The sequence below is a fragment of the Tursiops truncatus genome, chromosome 4, assembly GCF_011762595.2.
Source record: "Tursiops truncatus isolate mTurTru1 chromosome 4, mTurTru1.mat.Y, whole genome shotgun sequence".
In the NCBI taxonomy this organism is placed as follows: Eukaryota; Metazoa; Chordata; class Mammalia; order Artiodactyla; family Delphinidae; genus Tursiops; species Tursiops truncatus.
Genome location: NC_047037.1, coordinates 8,420,901 through 8,438,944, shown reverse-complemented (window position 1 = coordinate 8,438,944; position 18,044 = coordinate 8,420,901). Strand labels below are relative to the sequence as shown.

The 18,044-nt window shown below is 38.5% G+C and overlaps 1 protein-coding gene across 5 annotated transcripts in view; it reads right to left on the bottom strand.

Annotated features, from left to right (window-relative positions):
* Nucleotides 1-3,521: 3,521 nt before the first annotated feature.
* The window catches only part of SATB1 (SATB homeobox 1), a 99,484-nt gene continuing 84,961 nt past the window's right edge, over nt 3,522-18,044 (bottom strand). For 3 of the 5 annotated variants that reach the window (XM_033855275.2, XM_033855277.2, XM_019934426.3), the window contains exons 10-11: nt 7,624-7,827; nt 3,522-5,251 (exon numbers count right to left, since the gene is read on the bottom strand). In XM_033855275.2, coding sequence (XP_033711166.1) covers nt 4,754-5,251; nt 7,624-7,827 — 702 coding nt within the window. In that variant the 3' untranslated portion in view covers nt 3,522-4,753. Of the gene's footprint in view, nt 5,252-6,505; nt 7,037-7,623; nt 7,828-18,044 lie in introns of those variants that run through there. The other 2 variants (XM_019934428.3, XM_033855278.2) reach the window with 2 other exon arrangements.

Genomic DNA, 18,044 nt, shown 5'->3' with positions numbered 1-18,044 from the left:
CTTTCCCCTCCCTTGTGACTGCCTTAAGTACTCATAGTGGAACAGAGATGGTGTGGCAGTGCCTTGTAAAACGAAGCATTCTACCAATGTTGTTGCTATTATCATTTTAAGTATATTTGAGGGACATGCTAGGGAGGGGCCTCAGAAGGTAGAAAGACTTGGTATGAGATCTGGTAGAACAAATATTTGGAAATTAAAATTGGAAACAAAGGTGGAGTAGGTGAAAGAGGCTGTTGGACAGGTTTGTGTGCTGAACAAATGCTTATTTTGTAGCACATTGCCACAGGCTCAGTGAATTAATGCACACACTTAAATAGTTGAACTTTCTCAGCGTTCTCATTTAACAGGTACTGATGGTTCTTCTGTGAGTGAAAAATCAAAGCAGCCCATGGGACATCCTTTCTTTGCGGGGGGGGGGGCATAAGGGCATGAAAAGAGACTGTCACTGTCATGAAAACTTATTTGAATACCATAAAATGCAAATATTCAATAACAGTAAAAAAAAATGCAACTAGGAGTAAAAAAATAATGGGCACCATTTAACTCAGTGCAAAATGTCACTTTAGAGTTTCTCTGTATTTTCTTTGCAAGGCAACAAAAATAATGTACTGCTCTGTTTTTCCTCACCCACCACCTCATCAACTAGTATCAGAGAGAACAGGGCCCTAGTCATGTGCTTTTGATCACAAGAGGGATATTAGCAGTTGAAATAGTTGACAGAAGAAGGTGACTTAATATACAACCTTAATACAGGGCAAGAAACCAAAATGGCATTTTTGTAGAATCATTTTGATAAAATTAAACTTGGAAATACGTATGATCCACATAAGAGGGGTAATGTAAGGAAGGCTTAAAATGTTGTTCATCATTTAAACATGAATTCCAAACTATTTTTACTTAACATGTGGTATTGTTAAGCAGGTAATAGTATACTGGACATATACTTTCTATCACATTTCTTAAATGAGGGTACTTCATATTTCATCAAATATGTGCACGTTAACAGATGTAATTTAGCCTTTGTCGAAAGACATGCAAGTATTTAGTATTTACATTAAATGGATTGTCTCAGAAATGCTGAATCCATGATATGCTCCCTTAAAAAGTAAGAAGTATTAATTTGTAAGGTTAACTACAGTATCGGTATCTTCTGATATTTTAGATAGGATTAGTATTTTTGGACCTCTATTGGTTTTCACACTATCATGCAAATTCTGGCCTGCTTTAGCACAATAGTCCAATTTCCATTGGCTATATAATAGCGTAGGTATACACATTTTAATTGCTTTTTTTTGAAAATATCACCAGGCAGTGCAGAATACCTTTTATTGATAATATCGTGACAGTCAAGGACCTTAATATCAGCCAATGATAACAATATGGAATAGGGCAGAATTGAATAATGGAATGTATGAGATTGTCGTTTTCATTCAATCTTGAACAAATGGAAAATGTTTTCTACTCAAGCTATATATTTTAGATAAGCACAGTTAGATATAGATATCACTAATGCAGAAAAAAACCACTTCTTTTAAGCTCAGAATTCCTTAGGACTAATTGTTAATCAATACACATTTTATATATAATATGTACAGGCTTTGTAACGTAGTGCCACGCAACTAGGGCACACGTATCAGTTACCTTGGTTTTCAAATGTTATGTGTCAACTCTGCATATTATGTGCCAAGGAGATACTATCAACATTATTTTTTGCATAATGTGCAAGTATTATATGGCCACAGAGTGTAATACAAATTAGTGGCAAAGTGCTGAGGGAAGGAATCCATGACAGATTCAGATGCACAAGGTTGAATATTACCCGTAAACTACCTGACTCTGCTAAGGTCTTAACAGCACAAAGCGCTATGTCATGCCCATCTTTTAAAAGTCTCTGAAATACATGGACACAGTGAAGTTTGTTCAAGGAATTTTACCATAGTCTCTGGCAACACTGGGGCTGGTATGAGCCGTATATGACGTTCGGGGAGCCATGTGGAAGGTTACCCCGACAAACCTCTTGCAAAACGCGCCATCTTCCCTGAAAACAATTTTGCTCACTCCATCATGACCGTCATTGTTTATACACATGTGTTTTTCCTTTTTTTGGTTTAAAAAGTCATATTAGCAAGATCATGTTGCTTGAGTTAAGGGGCCTAAGTGAGAATTTTATTAGTATTGTCATGTCGATTTCTTATACACACTCAGCAACTCATTGAAAATGTATTTCCAAAGAAGTTAGGAGGTTACTGGGAATGAGAAAATCCTATTTGCAACCCAAATTCTCCTTCTAAATGTTATTAAATCTGTGACACCTTATATTAGGTGTTGTGCTGGTGTAGAAAAAAAACAAAAAACTACCCTCTGCTCTAGGTTTTCCCTTTAAACTCAGAGAAAAGAAAGAAGATAGGATTATTCTATTTAATTATTATTTTTAATACACACTATCTACTCTCTATTTTATCTCAAATTTCTTTTGCTTAAATGATTTTCTGAACCCTAGTAATAAGCAAGAATATTTAAAAGTTGTTCTCTCATTTAATGAAAAGAATTGAAAACTTTTCCAATATAATTTTAAGTTTACAGCAAACCAGGTGCCTTTAAAGTAGTTCAGCTGTGCTTCAAAAGTAAATAGTAACTTTGAAAGCTGAATTGGGAGTTTTCAGCCATCCCACTTTATTTTCTTAAATTCAGCATTAAAGCAGTCCAGTTGCCCACCGATGGGCTCATCAGGGCTCAGGGAAAAAGATAGGCAGGAAGAGAGTGGGTGATTTTAGAAGCAAAGGAAAACAGACACCTGCTAACAAGTAGGAAATCTTAAAAAGAAGCAAAAGATAATGTGAATGTGAAAAAAAAAAATAACCAAAAACTGCAACACTGGCCCCAATCCTTTTCATGACCATTAGCACACCTCACTTTATATCTTGGAGTTTACTGAGTTTCATGTTGCAAGAATTTTGAAGTGCGTGTTTCAATTCCAGGCATGTTATTCTTATTTTCTTCACGGAGGTCTTATAGTTATGACATACACAACCAAATAAGCTCAGAGTTATTAAGTTATATTCCATTTACAACTTAAAAAAAAATACATTGCTTACTAAGGAGTTTTTAAACAGAAGGTCCATTTTTTTCCCCTACTTATGTTACTATTAATGGCCTTTAAAAATATTCATACATCAGCTTAAAAAAAGTGTCGCCATGATGGAAGTATTGTGAAGTAAATGCAGATGAATCCATTCTAAGCACCTATCTGCTAGAGACTGAATTGATGTCTTTGTTGGCGAGTCTTTTGACCATCCTCCTATCTCTGTTTAATATATTAACCAAAAACAGGCTATCGTCTTCATTGTTAAACTTAAAAAGTGAGCATGTGTTTGTGATTTAAATATACAGTGTTTCAAGTGACTTTTCAATTGCTCTTTTTCAGATCTGCAAAATATCAAGAAAGTATTAACATGCATTCTAACTTAGAGGGCCGTCTTGGACTCTGTAAGTTACTTCACATAAGCAGACAAACCCTACCATTGTCATACCATACAAACAATTTTAATTGTGTAGTTACAGTCAATAACCACTCCTAATCAGAACATTTCTGCATAAAGAAAATTGTGATACACTTATAAAAACAGCCAGCTGTAACAAAATAGCTGGTGTTTTCATAGCCATAAACTCATAAAAAAGAAATAACACCTTTATACAGAAATTTTATACAGATGTAGCTTTAAAATTGATTGTAAACCAAAGGAAGACACATTGCAAACATCAATTATTTTCACATTAATTGCATAATTTTCTAAGGTGATCTATTAGTTTTATTTACCTAAGCTTATTTGCATGATAGTAAAAATTGCATACAACAATAAGAGTGAAGCTTATAGTATGAATTGCTTGGATAACATAGAGCACTTTTTATAGGCAACTGTGTAAAGCACATTTTATCTATTTAAAACTTTTAAGACACTTTGTTTTACTGCCCATCAAAATACATTTATAAATAGAAAAGAATCAGTATGGTAACGAGAAGCAATTTTACATTTAACGGAAACTTCCAAAAAATTAATTACAACATGATGCTGCAGGATCTACAAATAAATAATGAGGACTAAACTGTGTTTCACATTTTCTTTTCATTTTTTAAAAAATCATGTAACAATGAGAATGAAAAAAAAATTACAGTGAACTTTTATTTCCAAAATAAAAACAAATTTGAATTACGGCAGTGCCATATAATACAAGGCATTTGTTGGCATATGTCATCTTTAAACTGCATTCCACAGTCTATAGTTCTTTTGTAACATACAATAGAGTAACAAACTCTTTTTTTCTTTTTTTTTTTTAAACGAGGGGCGAGTTTCCAAAGATCAGTGTGAAGTGTTACAGAAATAATTAAAGGAAGGAAATAATAATCACAGAAGTTATAATGCTTGTTTGAGGCTCCAGAATAATAATTAAAAAAAAAAAATCACTGGTATCATGCTTACGGGGTACACACCTGGGTGTGTTCCGTGAACACAAATTTTCATTTTTAATACCAAACAATCCGATGCTTCACCTGGGGCTGCCAAGCAGTTTGTAAAAGAGAGCAAAACGCTTAGTGCAGTCTGTATCATCCTTTCTCGACTTTCCTGTTTGTGCAAGTTTCTGAAGATTCATTGGCCAAACAATGGACAACAAGGTTTGCTGAGCGAGTACAGGGTGGACCTTCCGTGTCGTTAGTCAATTTCACTGGTGCTGATGGAGGAAAAGAAGACTCATCTCAGTCTTTGACGTCGGCGTTAATGTCTGTGTTCCCTTCCACCGCCAGCTCGTCTTCTAGTTTCACCGAGAAAAGGGTGTTAGCATTTTTGTCTTGGACACTCTCCTCCAAATCCTTAAGCAACTCCTCTTCCTTGTACTCGGCCACGTCCACCTCCAGGCCCGAGTTGTCCTTCAGCTTGCCGTGATGTTTGAGATAGTACCGCTGGTTCTGAAAGAATTTGATGATGGTGTACTTGGGCAGGTCCAGCTGAGCGGACAGAGTCTGGATGGCCTCCTCGTCCGGGTACAGGCCCACGTCCTGAATGAAACTCTGCAGGATGCCCAGCGCCTCCACCGAGATCTTGGTCCGCGGCCGCACCTTCTGCCGGCTCTCGTCCTCCGCCTCGGCGGGCGCGGCCACGGTGGGCTGCCGCGGGGGTAGCCGGGGCCCGGCCGGAGGCTGCTGCACCTGCGCCTGCGCGGGGGGCGGCGCCGGCTGCGGCTGCGCCTGCGGCTGCTGCAGGAAAGAAACAAGCACAGGGTCAGCGGCGTTCTTGGCCACTGCGCATGCGGCCTCCCAACGAGCGAGCACATGGTCAGGGATCCCACATGCACCTGGCCTGGACCGGGACGGGGACAGGGATCCTGGGCGGAAAGGCAAGCCAGCTAAATGGCCCACAGTACTAGGAAGAAAATCAAAATGATCACCAGAAAGGGTGGAATTAAGAGGGCTTGGGGGGGCTCCTGGGCTTCCTCATCAGAGGTTAGGCTAGCTCACGGTGGCCGGAACTCGGCGCTCTGAAAATGTGAGCCATAAACTTCACCAGAAGGATACGCATCAGAGGCGAAGACAGCAAAGCAAATTATGATATCAATAATTGACAAAGATTTTAAATGAAGATTGGGAAGTAAGGATTTCAAAGGCATTTTCGAAAGGTGAGCTGTGGAGACGTGGGGAAGGAAATGAGTGTTTTGTCCCATTTCATTGGATGGGTAAAACGTTGAGCAAGCATACGCATACAAAGTCTTATTTTCGTTGCAAATAAAATGGGTAAGCCTCTGGTCTTCTGCAGCACAGCCCTTGTGAATCCAAAGGGTTTTTGAGATTCTCACGTGTGAATGTCCTACTAGGCAGTTTCAATCTAACAGACACACAGATTTCTTACAAAATTGCACTGGGCTGACACTGCAAGTTTTTTTCTTACCAACAAATAAAGGTTCCATCCATCCCACAATGGCTAGCAAATTGTTTTATCTATACTAAACTCATATGTGATTAGGATTTAAATTTAGTGTATACACTTTTTCATAATTAGTATCTGTATATGTGCTGTAATTTCCATACACAATCATACATAACAAACGTGTGACACATGCACATAATATATACACTCCATATCCAAGATTCTTAGCAAAGCAAATCAACCCGAGGAAGCCCCAAATTCTAGAACATTTGTACTGTGCCCTAGGCATTTCCTTAATCCTCCTAAGAAGCAATTTTATTAAAAACAATTTACATTTTCAAACAAGTACTATTTTTTTAACTTAACACATATCTTTTTTGTTTTTGTTTTTGCTAAACAGTAAGTTTTTCAGGCTTTCACGATTATTTTAGTGCTTGATATCCTAAGGGATTCTCTTTTTCAATTTAACTTTTATAGTCAAAGGTTTTTTTCCCTTAGTGGATGCATAACGCTATTATTGTGTACATATGTGTATGTGTGTGTATTCCTCCCCTTCCCGCGGCCCCTCCCCCCCAATAGCAATACCAAGAAATAATATACAGGTGATTCAACAAAGAGAGCATAGAATTTTAGGACTATGGAAGGCAATGGCATTTTCCCTGAAAGGGGAAAGCTAAAAGCGTCCCCTTAGATTTAACACAAATAATTTGTACAGCTCAAGTTCAATTTCAACACACTTCCTAAGCAACGGAGGCCAACAACGACCTGGACCCAGAGCTTCCCAATCTGAATTCACTGGGGATGAATTTAGTGGATCCACTCAGTGGATGAGTGGAGACAGGTCGCGGGATGTGACAAGCTGAGCCCGAGGCTGACTCTGCCGGCACAGGGATCTTCGGCCAATGCCACGGTTAGCACGGCCTTTGCAAGGTTGAGCATCCTGACCAAGAGAGCAGGTCTTGGCACCACCCTCTCTGTGTGTCCCTCTCTTGCTGGCATAGGTTAACTTGTGCCTGGCTCACCTGCGGAGCAGCAATGCGCCACGGTGCAGGGGTTGGCAGGCCTGGCAAGAAAACGCCTCTAGACTCTCCTTTCCCAGGGGTCTTGGGAGAGGGGCTCTAAAGGAAAGACAGACAAACGTGACTCACCCCTAACCTGTGCTCCCTAAGGCTGTGAGGATAGAGCTACAAAGTGAAGGCAGGGCCAGGGAGTCAGAAGCCAGAAGCCAATTTAGTTTCCCTCCCCTCCTCTCTTTTGGACAGAATCCAAGGTATACAGTTGTGATCCAATTAACTTCCTGTACAGAAACAGCAGTCATGCCTTTCCTCGGGGACAGTATTGGTACTCATTAAAAAAGAGGTGGCGTTCTAAAAATTCTGATTTTTTCAAAAGCGACAACAAAATTCTTAAGCTCTCACACAACAAAACCACCCAATTCTAACAAAGACAGACTTGCCAAATAAGTGTAGAAGGGGGTTCCATCGCTTTGGGGGAGGGGAGATGAAAGGAGAGGAACACAATACACATGTTGGAAAACGTGTGTTCGTTTTCCTTTTCTCCCCCTGAGTGAGATGGCAGTGTATTGTTATCTCTTGCTCAGAAGCCTATGTTTAGACTGGTGGAAAGAAGAGAAATGCTCGTTTCCCTGCTAAGTTTAAACCTCTATTTACTGAGTGTTATATTGAATTGGCCAAGGTAAACGAACCTGAATCTGCTCTGCGGGCACGTGGATGATGTGGGGCGGCCGGTCGCCATGGTGATGCACCGCGTTGCTCTCCTGTTCATAAATGGCATCACGTTCAGGCTGAGGGAGACTGAGGAACCTTCGGATCATGGAGAGGTTCTCCCACAGGGTCCTGTTTTCTGGAGAAGGATCTTCTTTCCAGCGTAATAGCTCACACAGCCACCCCTTAGAGACAAGGGCATAACAGGTCAGTTCAGGCTGATGGCAGGGGGAGGTGAAGGGGGGTCGGCTGACATTTTCCATTAGGAGCTAAAAAGGAAGGACCCTGTGAAGTTAACTTTTTTCACAAGCTAAAAACACTCCAGGACTTTCCCTGGTGGCACAGTGGTTAAGAATCCGCCTGCCAATGCAGGGGACACGGGTTAGAGCCCTGGAAGATCTCACATGCCGCGGAGCAACTAAGCCCGTGCGCCACGACTACTGAAGCCCGCGCACCTAGAGCCCGTGCTCCACAAGAGAAGCCACCGTGATGAGAAGCCCGAGCACCGCAACAAAGAGTACCCCACTCGCCGCAACTAGAGAAAGCCCACGTGCAGCAACGAAGACCCAACGCAAATAAAAATAATTAATAAAAATAAAATAAAATACAAACACCCCAATCTGTTAAAAAAATTTTTTTTTAACCTGTTCAGAGAGAATAGCCGTGGCTATCGCAGAAGCGGGCTCTGTTTCTAATACACGTTCAGATTTGCATCTTAAAGGAGGGTCCTATTTTTCAGGCTCCAAGGGCAAGACCCATTTACCATGGAGTCTGCAGAATGTGTCAGAGGAGAAAAGCAAGGCTGAGTGTGCTTCCTGTCTGATGAGTGGCCATCTGAGGTTCTGAAGGTATTTAAGAAGGGCTAGGACAGGCTTTTAGAATAATTTTGTTTTCTAAAAGGACTCCCTAAGTTTATAATTTTTGTATTAGAAAGGCAACTCTGTGTGAACATGTGTGTGTGTGTGAGTGTGTAGGAAAGAGAGAGAAAGGACGTGTGCAGTTATGTGAGCAAGAATGTCGTCCAAGGTAAGGCACTGTATTTAGAATGAGCATTAGAAGAATTCTCCAAGACAGAACTTTCCAGAAAGACACCTCGGAGTCCTGCCTGCTGCTATGTACACACATGGTTCATCAAGTGAGCATTTTAATAGAATTCCTGGGCTAAGAGACAAGGAAATGTCCAACGAATGCCAAAACCTGAACCTCTCTGATGCCTCCTAAGGCCCAGTTTCTGATCCTCAGATTCTCAAGAACCGAGTGGTCCAAGAGAGTACGCTGTCTCACATTCTCATGTCTCACATTCTCTAATCATCATCTCAAACCTTCTTTATCTTGGCCGCCATGATGGACACTAAGCAATGGGGTGGATTGCAATGGGGTGGACAGAAAGAGGGAAGAGGTCCCACCCACACCCCCTTCACCAGCCAAGGCAACCAGCCCCAGCTGCCGTGCTGCCTGTTGTCGGCCTACAACCATACTCTTTTCTGGACAAATGTCTTGGAGCCATCGCTCCTGGAGATGCCCGGATGCTTACTCCACCCCTCACTAGCCCCTTCACCCTGGGGTGGCCAGTGACTGGCTGACCCACCCTCTTGCCCCACAGTGATGACTCATTCTACCCTTCAGAGATGGCCAGAGATGGCCCTCCCCAACCTTCTTATTGCCTTTCCCCATCAATACGGACTTTACCTGAGACCACATTCTTTCCTGACCCCTTCCACTTTCTTGTCCTCCTGAATGCTGGCCGGGTCCCTCACCACCAAATCATGAGTCCCTGATTCCTTACCTTAGCCTCTGTTTTAGGGAACTCGACCTAAGACAAAGGGGTTTCTTGGAAATTCTAAGTAAATTAGTTGGATGGGAAGAGAAAGAGTACAGTTTAGTAGCTGATTTTTAGAACTGGCCAAAGGGAGTTGCTTTTTTGTTGTTGTTACTTCTGGGTGACATCAGAAAATGGTGTGCCTTTCCTTTCCTTCTCAAACTGAACCACTGGAGAAATTCTCTTCTAACTGTGGGAAGAAGCAAGGCCTATTCTCCCTTAAATGGCCTATTTGAAACATTTTAAAAGGAAAGATGGAGACTGATAACACTAGCTTCCCAAGGCACACCTACCACCCAGTCAAGGGTGACAGCTGCTAACCCTCATGACATCTACTAGCCTTAACCCTAACTAAGAGGCCTTTGATTCTCCATTCAACACGCTGTTTAATTAAACAAATAATTAACCTACAGACCGTCATGTAATCATGCACTCATTTGATGCTACTGAATGCATAACTCCAGGCTAAGAGAACAGACAGTAAACTGAAGATTTACCTGAAAGAATATTAGCTCAATAAAAAATAAAAGTAATTGTGATGACAGTGTCACTGAACGTGCTTCTCTTCTAACCATGGCACTTCTATGCTTCTTTCTGGAATCATATGGTGACATGTCACATTTTAGCTCTATTTATGTGAATAGAACATTAACTACAAAACTGTATTTGAGTATTTGAAATATTTGAGACCCACTTGCATATGGTGCCCCAGAGATATTTATTTAGCTCTTACTGACAAATATTTGCTCTCTCGATTCAGCCATGAAAATATTTTATATTTTCCTACATCTAAGCTATTTCTTTACACTTTACCTCTATGTTTTGATGCAGGGCAGGTTTTAGATCTGTCTTCCTGAAGGCTTGAATATTAACTATGGTTAAGATCACCCCCCCCAACCCCTGTCTCCATTCTTCAGCTATGGCAATTGACAGGCCGTCATGCCTAAACACAGCAAATTGCTACAATTTTATTTACCATTCAAGAGATGTTAGAAGGTTCATCAAGAACAGAACAGTTTTTTTTTTCCTTTACTTAGCTAGAATTATACTATTGCAATAAGTACTTAACATTGAGCATGTCTTTTTTTTTTTTTTTTAGCAATAAATGCTTGTAACTAAAAATTGCTAAAAGTTAAATTAAGAACGATTCATGTAAGAAAATCTTCTCAGAGAAAGCTGAAGAACTTCAATAATTTCTCGAATCCTTTTAGAAACTTTTAAAAGTAACACAGAGATCAGTTAGCACTTGCATATATGTGAACAAAAAACAAACATGTGGATCACAGATGTTCTTTGGAAAAGAAAATCATTAGTTCTTTTAAAACGGCTAATAATGATAGTTAATTCCTAAACAATCACACTCATGCTGGTTTCACAAATATTTCAGAAAAAGAGCCCTGACTCATTCAACAAATATTTTGCTCTTATTGTCACTTCTTTGTCTCTATACTTATGAGACGGATTCTTATTTTTATTAATTGCGCATGACTAACATAACATTTCCAGTAGTTTGCTATTAACCTCTGCCCTTAAATAATACTTCTAATTCCTTATCTAAAAATAATGTGATGAATTATAAATCTGAAGCATGTCTCCGCTAGCCTTTCAAGAGATGTGATGATTTTAAGAGACTGAAATCAGATGCTTCTTAGAAAAATATTTAACAGTGCATGCAGCTGGGAACTGTTAGTTCTACAAGGGTATTCCAAAAAACAAAAATGGGGGGAGGAGCGGTGTGCTGTGCGTCGCCCTCAACAAATAACGGAAAACAGATATTCTGACAGGCTAGTTCTTTGTCAGCAGAGAAATCAACTGGCTCATTCCCAATTCACACTGGCAAAAAGAAGATCAATTTATTATGATACCATTTAAACACGTCGGAATATTCTGACGCCCTCAAATCCTATCGATCGAGACTCTATTAATGATGACAGTAATCTGATCTATGTTTTGCAGAAAGTGACGAAAAAAACCAAATGCTTTCCAATTCCCCAATACCTTTTCCTAGGTCGCTTCTCCATAAGCCATATTGTTAGGGCAAATAAAGACAACGATATGTCAGAATACTGGTAATATGTAACAAATAAAAATAATGATTTCCCTATATACTAGATTGGTTTTTTTAAATGATACATGCATAGATTTACTGGGTGGAGGAGGTGAATAAGGTGCTGCACTTTGTTGCAAAATGTGAACATAATTACCTTTTAAGCCAGGTCTCTGGGACTTAAAATATCATAAGACCCTAGGCGGGGGTAGGGAATTGCTCTGACAATTAAAATTAGATCACAACTGTTCTGAACAGTAGAAAAGACAGGAGACTAACAGCCTTAAAATAATAAGAATGATCTATTCTCAGAAAACTAAAATGGCACAAGGAACAACCTAAACTTTAAATGTAGTAAATTTGCCAAGCAACATTACGCTGAATATAAAGAGGGCAAAATATAAACAGTAGCCACATGTAAATAAATAAGTAAAACTTTCAGGATGTTCCTACTTTTCAAACTGACAAAGTTTAATTTGACACCTTCTGTTCTAAACCCTTTGTTTCTATTCAAAATCACGCCTTGAGCTGTTGCTATCAATCACAGCACTTCCCCTATTACTTAAAAAAACTGGCATGGACCCTGAACAAGCTGAAAATGCCATGCAGATGAATTCTGAGATAATATGTTCAAACCTGTTATATACAACACAAATCCTGTAAAGTTATGTATTGTAAACCTACATTTATTGAGAACTAAAAGTCTTGAATCCATCTGCCACAAAGGAAATACTGTTATGTACTTTATAGGAACCAAGAACCATCTGTAAATGTCTTGCCACTGTAAGCAAGAAAATGGTAAAGATGTTAAACCTCAGACTGTATGAAATCAATAACATTCTTTGGACTGGTTTTGGTTAGGGAATCTATGAAAGACATGGAAGATCAGAGGGGGAGAAAAAGGAAAAGAGAAAATGCAGAACGACTGCCAAACCAGTACTGAAAAAAAGCAAAACAAACTCAATGACAACACAATGGCAATTTATCATGGTCCATGAAACACATGACTGTATGCTCATTTTAAAGGAAAAATTAGCAGTTCTAAACTCAATATTCTAATGATGTGCTTTACCGACAGAATCTTGTTGTACCACATTGAAATAAAAATCCTGGCACCTTCATCTCTCAGCTGCTTAATTTCCACCCAAACTCAATCTCTGATTTCCACTCCACTCTTTTTAGAACAGTTAATTCAAGTCAATTTGCTGCTTCTATCATTTTAACAGATAAGGGGTGCACAGTGATTTTTAACTGAGTCAGGAAAGCAACCTCGTTTCACGAATGAATTTATTGTACCTAGGAAGCCTCAAACACATAAGAGGAGAACCCTTACAAGGCCTGGTCTGTGACAGAGCTGGGAGCACGTAACACAACTAGTTTTCCAGGGGAAAAGAGACTTCAGTGTTCTCTGAGAGAAAAAACAGAGTCATTTAATACAATATACAGATATGTATATATGATTGTTACGTACATATACATTTTAAACCCAAGAGCTATAAAAAGAGAAAGAAAAATGACAAATAATTCTCCCTGCAACTAAGAAGGAAAAAACATTAAAAAAAAAAACAAACCAGAATGGGTAATTTGAGTTCTAAAAAGCAAAACATTTCAGAGTCTGTATTTATTCTCCCACCCCTTACCCTCATCTTTCATGTGTTATTTGCAGAAGTATTTTGTTCCAATCTCTGGGGCATATAGTATAATAATATATGACATTAAAAGAAATCAATCTGAATAGGGAGGTATTTGATACAAACATTCTAGTGGAAAGCATGAATTACAGTTTAGCAAGTAGTAGGAATAGGATTAAGTACATAATCCATTAAATAGTACTTCTCACACAAAAAAATTTCAGTATTGTAGACTAAACTACTACACCAGGCATTTTGAATGAGTACGTTTTCAACAACGACTAACTAGAGAGCTAGCAATTTATCATTCAGCAAATAATTTTCTACTTTTAAAAGAATCTGTTACTTATGCTAATGAAGACAGTTTTCAATTTGCCCACAAACATGCTAAGAGAGGGCAATTTTTTTTTTTTAAATTTACAAAGTTATCTGTGCTCATGGGTAATTTCATATCAATGTTCTATAAGCTGGGGTGGGGGGGGAAATGGGTTCTAACTGTCAGAACTACTGAATCTTTTACCCCAACGTAAAGGTTGAAAGATATCACAAAAGATGCAAAGTGACTAATGATGTTTTAAACCACCCCTTGAATGTTCCAGAAGGGTTCCATTTCCACCCTTTTTGTGCTTTATATACACTCTGCCTCAAATATAGTATTAAAACATATTACTTCTTCCATGCCCCTAATGCAGAGACACACAAGGCCTGATGGGGGTACAATCCCACTTCCGGGTGTGAGGTCTGCATCCTTCCTTCACACACCAACTTGAAACCTTTTTTTTCAAGAACAATCCTATCACTTTGAACAGTGAGAAACAAAACAGCGGCAAAGCACTACTGAAAGCATTTTCAATTATTTACTAGGTTAAAAGGGTGAAATGATACTTTAAATACATCAGATTTCATCGTCTGGGCCATTTTTTGGTGGCAAAGTGGTATTGATCTTTCCAAATGCTGAAAATTAACTATTTTCCAGAAGGTCATTATTTGATTAAAGGCATTAAAGTTGAGGGCAAAGAAGCGATGCACTTTTTTCTCCCCATTCAAATCATCATATAATTTAATAAAAACCATCCCATCATGTCCTGTAATAAAAACGCTTATCTTAAGATATTGTTCTTTACCTAACATATTAACCTTTAAATGTTATGAAGTTCTTGAGGAGAAAAACCTTTGCTAAAGCAGATTATTCTATAACATAATGAGAGGTCCCCACCATTAACATTAATAAAGATACATGTTCTCTATGGAATTAGCAGGAAATACATGGATCTTCCTTCCCAGTTTACTAATATCTACTTTGTGTAAAGAGAATTCCAGCAGGCACTACAAGTAACTTTCTCCTGCTAACATTGGTTGGATTCAAGAAAACATGGGAAATAAATTTGAACAGAGGCGCAGCAATAAATGCATCTGCCATTCAAAAAGTAGCACATTATACTCACTTTATTCAAAGATGGGCTTTAAAAAGAAACCTACTTAAATGGAACATATGTATACGGGTGTGTATTCCCAAATATATTTTATTTTCAAGGTGTGGTTTCTGATGCTTGTATTTTTGCTGGGGGGAAAAAACCCCAATCATACTAGTTTTTTAAATTATTACTATTTTAAATGTCTAAACTGTTACTGTTTTAAACTCTCTCCAGACTCTATAGTTTATTTAAGGGACTCAATATCTTAGCCAAAAATCCGCGGGTTTCCATACTGCGGTAGTAATAGGAAATAAAATGGCTACCCATAAATTTCCCACTTGAGTAAATTTTTGCCACTTTGTCTTTAAGAGGTTAAGCGCATCTAGCAGAGTTTCTGGAGGTTTGGCATTTGCGAAAAGAAATGTTTCTACAATCTAGGGGAAGCTCACATTAAAAGTCAGTGAATTTAGAAGGAATATTCAGAACCACTGGTAAATGATTTTTAGTTTTCAATTTTGCTTAAAATTTAACCAAGCCAAAAAAAAAAAAAAAAGACATCATTTGTTTTCTGTGGTTTGATTGTTCACCTCTTTTTTACCTTCTCAAAGCCACTGACTTGAGGGAACACGTAAATATGGTGTTTTGTTTCTTTTCCTATAGATTGTTTGGTGCGTAACAAGATTATCAGATGGCCAGGGTAGATAAAAACATAAAGATGGTTCTCACTTAAGACTGTCAGGAAAGTTTTAAAGAATATTTTCAAGAAGAATCTGAGGAGAAAAAGGAGGACTAAAGATAAAACTATGAAATTCTAGACAACATATTAAACTAGCTGGCAAGAAGATAATCTCTTAATTCGACTGAAACAGAGAATTTCCAAAGAAAGCCTTCATTTTACTTTAAAAAAAGTATATTTGGAAGATATCTAATTTAAAGATTATTTTTTCATAGGCTTCAAAGCTGCTTTCAGGATGGTTTCTTCGAAGTTTAAATGAAACAAATAAAAATCTGGCTTACCTGTCTGATACTTGAATACAGACTTTGAAAAAGAATGTTTTTCCCTCTCAATCCAGGATGTATTTTTGACATTACATAAGTTTCAGTGATATGGTTTGGCTCTTGTTTAACATTTATACTCTCTGTCTTAAAAATCTTAAGGGAGGGGAGGGGTAAATTAGGAGTTTGAGATTAACATGGACACACTACTATATACAAAATAGATAACCAACAAGGACCTACTGTATAGCACAGGGAACTATACTTAGTATCTTGTAATAACCTATAATGGAAACAAATCTGAAAAAAGAATAGATATATTGATATTAAACTGAACACTCTGCTGTACACTTGAAACACAACATTGTAAATTAACTATACTTCAGTTTAAAAAAATCCAAAAAAATAAAATACCGCATCTGTTTGTTTAAAAAAAAAATCTTAAGTTCTTATTCTCTCCTCATTCTTCATAGCAAGGTGTCATTAAAAGACAGAAAACACCATATCCCTAAGGTTCATGCTGTAATACTTGCATCAATTTTCACCTCTGTTTCTACCATAAAGAATCATCTTCTCCTTTCCATTCTGCCCACCACTGACTTGTCAGCGCTGGGGTACATTTTCCTTGAATGATGCTCTTAGGTACCAAACACTTGTTAATTATGTCCAATGGACAATTATCTTAATTTCTGAACAAAACAGCCTTTAAGTAATCACTCCTTTTCCTCTCTTAACTTAGGGGAAAGTGTATACCAATGATGACTAGAGCTTTGGGGAAGAATGAGAAAACAAGGGTTATCATAGAGAGTTGTGACCCCTACAAGAAGCAAATAAATACGATGCTTGACTTGGTCTGTGGAACTTCCTGATAGGTAAATACACAGGTTTAATTAAGCTTTCTTGAATCCCCTTAGTCCTCTTTAATGAGATGCCCTTGGAAAGGGAGGCTGGGATGAAAACCACTGCTCTGGTCTTTGCCTTCAAACTACCCAAGGTTATCCCACTGCTCAAAATGACCTTCAAAGCTTCCCAAGACAGAGAAAAAGGTCATCCTCCCTAGAGGTCACTGAAGGTTCCTTCAATCATACTTAGGTCCTAATTCATCGGACCATTTATTAACTGTTGCCCATTTCCCCACATTCTACTCTCATTCTCTATACTGTTCTCTCGAACAGGAAAGCGCTCTCCCCTTTTTTTCTGCCCACCCGAATACTAACGGTCCTTCCAGTTACTCTCAACTACCTCAGTATACCAGTTAAGGGTTACATCCTGTTATAGGCATTTACGTATGCAACCTTGAGCAAATTACCTCTCTGAGCCCCAGATCTTCCTCTACAAAGTGCAGATGATAATGGTACTCATCTCACAAGACTGTGGCTGGTACAAATGAAACAGGATATGTTTAGCCCAGTGCCTGGTCAGTGATAACTACAAAAAGGTGTGATGGACTTAACCAAAAGCATTTCCCTTAAATGGCTCACAGTACATTCGGGAAGAGGCGACATTCAAAAATAACTACTAGAGCAAAGCAGTATGCGGTGAAGGTCAGTGAGGGGCAGACATCCAGTGAGAACCAAGAGGATAGGAAGAAGAGATCCACTGGGGTGGTCAAGGAAGTCTTTGTTGATGTAGAGTCATGTTGGTTTGGCTTTTAAGAATGGGCAATATTTAGAGTGGGAAGAATAATGAAAAAAAAAAAGATGAATTAGCAATATGCTAGGAAAAATAGGTAGACTAGTTGCTTTGGAATCCATTCTTTCGTCATTGCTTTTTACCATACCTTCTTGAGGATGCAACTTAATTACTATGACTTCGTCTCGTCTTTATAATGTGCTTCTAAGATCTATATGTTAAGAAAGCCTGGATTTTCATTTTAACACCTATTCTACTACTGACTAGCCCTGTAACCTTGGTCAAGTTCCTTGAGTTCTCTACACCTCAATTTTCTCCTCTGTAAAATGGGGGTAATGTTACCACCACTCACAGTGTTGTAAGAATTAGTGAGATAATTCACGCAAGGGGCTTGGCGCACAGTAACAGTATGATGAATGTCAGCTGTTATTATTTTTATTATTTTGTCATTATCACAAAGATAATGCAAAGGAATGTGAGCTATCTAGGGAGATAATGAAAATAATTCAGCTACCACATCCCAACCTGAACCCACTATCTTCCTCCCACAAACGAGGCTCTGCCTATATATACTCAATTAACAGCATCACCACTCACCCAGTCACCTGGGCTGAAAGGCTGTGATTTGAAGTATAAATTGGTATATACTTTCTGAAGCGCAAGGTGGAAATGTTTGAATGTAGAAATGACTAGCAATTTCCTTTAAAACACAAATGCCTTTTCTGATCCAATAATTCTACTTCTGAGAATTAATCATAAGGAAATAATAAAGATGTATACAAATATTTAACCATAATAATGTTCACATTAGCATTATCTGTGACAGCAAAAGTTGAATACAACTTGAATATACCTCAATAGG